Source organism: Otolemur garnettii, unplaced genomic scaffold (assembly GCF_000181295.1).
Source record: "Otolemur garnettii isolate 467f Iridium unplaced genomic scaffold, OtoGar3 scaffold00055, whole genome shotgun sequence".
In the NCBI taxonomy this organism is placed as follows: domain Eukaryota; kingdom Metazoa; phylum Chordata; class Mammalia; order Primates; family Galagidae; genus Otolemur; species Otolemur garnettii.
The window spans coordinates 1681698-1689432 of record NW_003852450.1 but is presented as its reverse complement, the minus strand read 5'-3'; the positions used below and the strand labels follow the sequence as shown (position 1 = coordinate 1689432).

Below are 7735 nucleotides of genomic sequence, written 5' to 3'. Positions count from 1 at the left end.
AGATATGAAGTCACTATCTTTTTTATGACTGAATAGTATTACATGGTGACATGCATACATTTTAGAAATATTTCCTGAGAAAGTGTCTCCTTGGAGGACAAAGACCTTGTTAGTCCTCCTTAGCACTGTGATCCCAGGGCCCTGATGAGTGAATGACACTGAGTCAATGCTGAATTCATCTATGGTGATGAAATGAGTGATTACACCACAGAATAACTATTTTTCTTCTTTAAAAGTTTGGTGTTTAATTAAAGGTGCAATTTAATTAAAGGCAAAAGTTTCTATTGTTCAAAAAACTCGACTATCCAGAAGATACAGGGTAGGCAAATTTCTTTCATACTATTGCAAGAAACTTTGATGAAGATCTCATTCCATGTAGTCCATTTCTTCAAAGGCTTAATATCCACTCTCATCTCCTTAGCAGTTTTTAAACAGCACCAATCATAGCACCCTGTGACTGTGGAATACATCTGATAAAAACTTCCCTATGAAACTTAGAGCTCTTGCTTTCTTTTCAGGGATCTTTTGTCCAAGTCCTCCAGCTATTCTTAATGGGAGACACACAGGAAAACCTTCTGAGGTCTTTCCCTTTGGAAAAGAAGTGACATATACATGTGACCCCCACCCAGAAATAGGGATGCCCTTCGGCCTCATTGGGGAGAGCACCATCCGCTGCACAAGTGACCATGAAGGGAATGGGATTTGGAGCAGCCCTGCCCCTCGCTGTGGACTTCTGGGTAAGTGCACGTTTCTCCCCATATTTCTGTAATTTACTTGTGCATTTGACACAATTAAATGCCAAACCAATAATAAACAGTTCAAAGATACATTACACATAAGATTCTGATGACCTTTGCAGCTGGAGGGGCTGGTGAAAAGGGAGGGAGATGATAGGTAGTGGGAAGGTCCTTAATCAGAAAAAATATTTTCAAATCTTAAGAATTGAAAACAAATACCTATGAATTTAACTAGTATAAGTTTTGCCCTTTTCACAGATTTTGGAGGGAAGCATAAGCCAGGAAGGAACAAAACTAGGCAAAATCTATTTTAGTTACCTATTTGTCCTGAGACCCTTGTGTATTTTCTTTGAAAACTGGGCTGCATTGCCAACACACTACAAAGATTCCCTTAGCCCTCTGGACTAAGTTCAAAATCAAAATAAGGTCTAGCCCCACACAAATTTTAGCCCTTGGAATCTACATACTTTGGTGAAAACAAAAAGTAAAGGGGAAAAAGCAAAATAAAGAGATTATGGATTTCTAAGATCTGGAGAAGGCTGATTAAGACACCCTAAGACACCCACCTTCAGTAAATGAAGACGGGAAGGAGGAAGTAAATTGTAGAAGGAATGCTAGTCCTGGCAAAACACTGATCACTGGGGAACTCTCAGAGAGAAGAGTTGTTCTAAAAGGAAAGAGACCTTCAGGTGTAGTGGTGTGCACCTATAGCCGTAGCTACTCCAGAGGCAGGGTGGGAGGATAGCTTAGGCCCTGAAGTACAAGGTTACAGTGAGCTATGATCATACCTGAGCCACATGCCCAGTCTATGAAATACAGTACAACCTTCATTGTTGACCACCTCCCTAAGTTGACCTAATTTTCATAGACTGGGCATGCACCATATGCATATATCAGTACATGAGGCCTAGTTCCTTATGTTGACCACTTCTGTATGTTGACCAGTTTGTTACAGTTCATTGAGTGGTCAACTTGCAGAGGTTCTACTGTACATAGAAACCCCATTTCTAAAAGTAATAATAATTAAAGGAAAGGAAATGGTCTAAGTGGTGATTACCTAGAAGCCATTTTTGTCCTCACTCACCCCTCCAGCACTCTTGGGATATACCTATGAGCTTATTTATAAATGCAAATACCTATATTTAGCAAACTGAGGAATAGAGGTCTATGAGGTCTAGAAGAGTAAGTTCTATGAGGTCTAGAAGAGTTTTTTCTATATTTTCTTCTAGGATTTTTATGGTTTCATGCTTTATATTTAAATCTTTTATCTATCATGAATTAATTTTTATATATGTCAAGTGATAGAGGTCCCATTTCTTTCTTCTCCATGTGGCTATCCAGTTTTCCCAGCACCATTTATTGAATAGAGTTTCCTTTCTCCGGTGTATGTTGTTGTCTTCTTTGTTTAAGATCAGTTGATTTTAGGTAGATAGTTTTGTGTCTGAATTCTCTATTCTCTTCCATTGGTCTATGTCTCTACTTTTATACCCTACCATGCTGCTTTGGTTACTATGCCTTTGTAGTATAATTTGAAGTCAGTTAATATTATACCTCCAAATTTGTTATTTTGCTTAATATTGCTGTAGCTATGTGGGCCCTTTTTTGGTTCCAAATGAAGTGTAGAATTATTTTTCCTAGATCTGAGAAATATGATGTTGATATTTTGATGGTGATTGCATTGAATCCGTAAATCACTTAGGGCAGTATGGACCTTCTAATAATGTTGATTCTACCAATCTTTGTGCACGAGATGTTTTTATATTTGCGTCATCTGAAATTTCTTTCATAGTTCTCTTGATAGACATCTTTCACCTCCTAGACTAAGTATGTTCATAAGTATTTTGTTTTCTTTGTGGCTGTTGTGAATGGTATTGAGTCTTTCATTTGATTCTCAGCTTGACTATTATTAGTATATAAAAATGTTACTGATTTATGTACATTGACACTGTAACCTGAGACTTTGCTGAATTTATTTATCAATTCTAGGAGTCTCTTGATGGAATCTTTGTGATTTTTTAGATTTAAGATCATGTCATCAACAAAATGATAGTTTGATCTTCTCTTTCCCAGTTTGGAAACCCTTTACTTCTTTCTCTTGCATGATTGCTCTGGCTAGATTTCCAGTACTATGTTGAATAGAAGTGGTGACAGTGGGCACTTTTGTCTTATTCTGGTTCTTAGGGAGAATGCTTTCAACTTTTCCCACTTCAGTATGATGTTGGTTGTGGGTTTGTCATATATGGCTTTTACAAATTTGAGATATATTTCTTCTATGCCTAGTTTGTTGAGGGTTTTTATTATGAGAGAATGCTGGATTTTATTGAATGCCTTTTCTGCATCTACTGAGATGGCCATATGGCCCTTCTTTTTCTTCTGTTTATGTGGTGAATCACATTTATTGATGTGATTTTTTTTTCCATCAGAATCCTATTTTGAGACTGCAGTTCTAATCTATCAGTTAGATTTTAGGCTAGAGACCTGCCAGATCAACATTATGTATGATTTGTTCTGAAATGCTAGGTTTTAGTCATGATATCAGTTCCTTGAACTAGAAATTAGTAGAGCCAATATTCAAGCTTAAGATAAAAAGGAAACAGTCAATATGCATAGATAAATTTCCTGTGAAGACTCCTTTGAAAATAAGACAAATTTTTGTATTGAGAAAAGTTGTTTAATTATGATCAAGAATGATAATCAGCTTGTAAATCTTCTAGAGCAGCGGTTCTCAACCTGTGAGTCATGACCCCTTTGTAGCATTGAAAATACATCACGGCATTAGAAAGATTGAGAACCAATGTTCTAGAGAATTCTTTGGGTGCAGAAGTAGCTACCTTTAGGGTAACTTTTACTTCTTGAATGAATAATTGCAAGGAAGGCAGAGGACTGCGGAAACAGAAGCTAAAAGAGAAGGCATTGCCAAAACCAAGTGAAAACAATTTCTATTTTTCAAATCATATGTATACATATACTTCTGTTTAATATTTTTGAATTCAAATTCTTGAACCTAAACCTAATGGGCCAGACAGGTATGCAACTAAAGCTCAAATTTGATTTAAAATGTAATTTATACAATGCTTTGCTATAAATAGGACTTACTTTTTTGCTCTTTGTTTTTATTCTAAGGAGATGCTATTTATCTCCTCCTTCTTGCAATGGGTGGCTTAGGAATCATACCTAGAAGACTAGTAGCTGTTTTAAGGCTTCAGAAAACCTCTTGGGTTCTTTACCAATGCTTGCGAGTCTTCTACTGGAGTTTGATGCATTAAAGTACAAGAAAACCAAATAGGAAACGAGGAACCTGAGTGGAGGCATGTTTTCTGACTCCCCACAAATGTAAAAAATTAAACTGGATCTATCTTTACATTAAATTATATGACCAGAAAGAGAAGACAGCAGGCTAGCCTTTCAGATAGTATATTTTCTGATAAGAATGCACTAATGGAACTTTCCTTCCCCAGGTTACCAGGCAATTATTTTTCCATAACTAAAGGTTTCTTGTGTTCTGCCATCAAATTTAACAAGGGAAAGAAAGATGAAAAGCATTTGGGTATCTTTTTATTAACTCAGCTGTTCTTGACTTCTTGGTCTCTAGGTCACTGTACAACCCCAGATCATTTTCAGTTTGCTGAGTTGAGAACCCAAACCAACACATCTGACTTTCCCATTGGGACATCTTTAAAGTATGTATGCGGCCCTGGGTACTACAGAAGGCTGTTCTCTATCACGTGTCTAGAAAACCTAGTCTGGTCGAGTCCTGAAGATGTCTGTAAACGTAAGTAACCATGCACTGGAGCGTCCTGGTGTCTGCCAAAGCATCTGTAGGCTCTCATTTAATTTTTTCAAACTTCGTATATGAGAAATCTTTTTCCAAAAGTGTTCAGGTAGGGGGATATAAGAGTTGATCTTATAAGACACCTTGAATTATTGTTTCAAGTGCTCATTTCATGAGAATGTTTCAAGGAACAGATGCAGAGAAAATCTCCATTTCCTATGGGAAAGCAAATAAATCATAACTCTAGGCCAGGAAAAAATTATGTAAGGAAATATAAATTCTTCTTGAATAACTAGGTGGGAAGAAATCCTTTTAGAACTTCAAAATATACTAGTAACATATAATGCTGTAAATGACTTTTACATTTTGATGCAAGGTGGAAATAAGACAGATCTGGATGGAGCGTCTTTTTTACAGTGGTACTTAGTAGGTGGTTGATCCTGAGGCAGTCTGCTGAGTTTCCTCCAAGTGACAAAATCTGAGGGATCATTAGAATCACATAGGCTCTTTGGTAAGCTACAGGCAAATAGGACCATAAAGTTCTAGAAAATGTTTAGATTATCCTACCTGGCTTCAAAATTCGGTTTCTTTCTCACAGGTAGATCGTGTAAAACTCCCCCAGATCCTATGAATGGCATCGTGCACGTGATCACAGACAGCCAGGTTGGATCCAGAATCAATTATTCCTGTAATGAAGGGTGAGTCAGCAGAAACCTCTTGGTTCAAGAGGCAATTCTAGGCAATACTACATCTAGTCACATCTTAGAAAGGATGACCAGGCTATGACCATTTGCTCTTAAAAGGATTGAACATAGGTGTTTAATCCCGGATTGAAACGAAGGGTATGCTTAGGGGGAAGAGCTACTTACTTGCTACAAACCAGGGCACTGCGTGTAAAAAAATCTGGCATTCACCAAGTGAAGAGGAAGAAGATAGGAGCAGAGTGTGGTCAAAGCATAGGAAAAGACCTAACAGAGCAGACAGCACTGGAAGAAAGGGAAGGCCCAGATCAGGTGTGAGTGGGAATCAGTCCTGCTGTTGATGCACTGTTGGTTTGCGAGGACGGCTGTAATGAGGCACAGGCGCATCTCACTTTATTGCACTTCACCTCACTGTGCATTGCAGCCACCATGTTTTTTAACAAGTTGAAGGTTTGTGACAACCCAGCATGGAGTAATTCTATTGGCACTATTTTCCCGACAGTTTGTGTTCACTTCGTATGTCCGTGTTACCTTTTGGCAATTCTCACAATATTTCAAACTTTATCATACTGCTATCTCTGATATGGTAATCTGTGATAAGTGACCTTTGATATTACTATTGTCATGGTTTGGGGGCACAAAATCTTAGAAGATGGGACTTAATGGATAGATGTTGTGTGTTTTGACTGCTCCAGGGACAGGCCATCTCTCAATCTCTCTCTCTTTCCTCAGGCCTCGTTATTTCCTGAGACACAACAACATTGAAACTAGGCCAATCGATAGCCCTACAAGGGCCCCTTGGTGTTCAAGTGAAAGGAAGGTCATATCTCTCTACTGAAATTTTAAGACAAATTAAAAAAAAAATAAAACAACTAGCAATGATTGAGCTTAGTAGGGAAGCCATGTTGAAAGCTGAGATAGGACAAAAGCTAGGCCTCTTGTGACTATAAAAAAGATGGCTAGCCAAGTCATGAGTGCAAAGAAAAATTGAATGCAAAGAAAAGTATGATGCCATCCTGAGCACAGTCCTGCCATTGGTTCTCCCTTGCTTTGGCACATGGGGTGGCACTGCCTCAATCCCACTCTCCATGGGGACAGCTAAGCCAGTAGAAAACATGGACCACATTCATGCCACCAAAACAAACACCAAAAAGAAATTTGTGCTATCTCACACTTTTGCCATCCTGAGCCTCACCGGACCTAGAATCTGACAGGGTAAAATTAAAGTTAATCCAAACTCTTCCATCTTCTTCTGAGCATTTTTAAGTACAACATATAAATGGTATGACTTTCTCCTCTTCACGCATTACTGAAGATAAGGGTGAACCTCTCTGTCGTATAAAGCAGAAAACCATTGAGCTTATGAGAAGTAACAGGAAGTGACCATAAAAGAGACTCCAATGAAAAGTCAGGTCAACTTTCCTCCTACAAAATAAAGTTGCAGCCAAGAAACAGGGAAAACCTGCAGAATAATCTGCTAGTCATATTTTTAACAGGATTCAATTGTACAATTGCTACTGTGAAACTGGCCAAGAAAGTTTGTACATGAATGAAAAGAACAATTTTCAAATGAAAAAAAAATTTATATACATAGACACATACATATATATACACACATATATGACAAACACATTGAATATTGCAGAAAATTAAAGCAGAGCATAAGAAAAAAAGTTAATCAAATTCCCCTTAAATTTAGTGGAAAAAGATAAAGAAAAAGAAAAAAAAGGGAATACGTATAAGACAGTGCTAGGATTCAAAATCCATGCAATGAAAATTTCAGAAGGGTAAACAGGCCATACCTGGCTATCACTAGGAATCTTCTTGCATTTCAGGGACAGACATAAAACTTCAGGAATCCAAAAATAAAATTTTTAAAATATAATAGCTACAAAAGAAATTAATTTATATTGGTACCACATTGATTCTACCTGAGTAAAATGTGCAGGATCGTGTTTCTAAAGAGCCAAGCTAGTAGTCACATCTAGAAGCTCCAGATACACATTGGAAGATAAGCTGTGAGCCCCAGATTATACCATTTAAGTATGCTTCTCAGGAAAACAATAATAATTAAATTTTTTAAAAGGAGAATGAAGAGTTAGAAGATAAATATCAATGAGATAGAAAATGGGCTTGAACAAACAAACATACACAGCAAAAAATATGGTCGATTATTTTTAGCAAAGTTTTGAAACTAAATACAAAGCAGAAGTAATTCTTCCAAAGGAAAATTTGTGGTGTCCCTATAATTTAATAATCTCTCTGAAGTGATAGAATACATCAACAAAACTAGACAATGAGAGAAAGCAAGAAGTAGGCTGGACATACAACAGAAGAGATTGGTAGACTATACATATTTTGACTCTTAAGGCTGTTTTAAGAAAATACATTTCAATACATGTGTGCACAGGCACATATCTGATCTCTAATGGAAAAAAACAGTATGTTTAACTTCCAGGTCCTTAGAACGACTAAAAGAGTTGGTCTACCTAGCAAATGAGAGGGAAAGAAAAGGAATAGCAGGG

General features: G+C 37.3%; 1 protein-coding gene across 1 annotated transcript in view; it reads left to right on the top strand.

Moving 5' to 3' along the window:
• Positions 1–7735, top strand: part of CR1 (complement C3b/C4b receptor 1 (Knops blood group)) — a 103188-nt gene that overhangs the window by 57903 nt on the left and 37550 nt on the right. Inside the window, 3 exon segments of the mRNA XM_023514552.1 lie at positions 519–737; positions 4330–4513; positions 5112–5207. Of these exon segments, the coding sequence (XP_023370320.1) occupies positions 519–737; positions 4330–4513; positions 5112–5207 (499 nt within the window).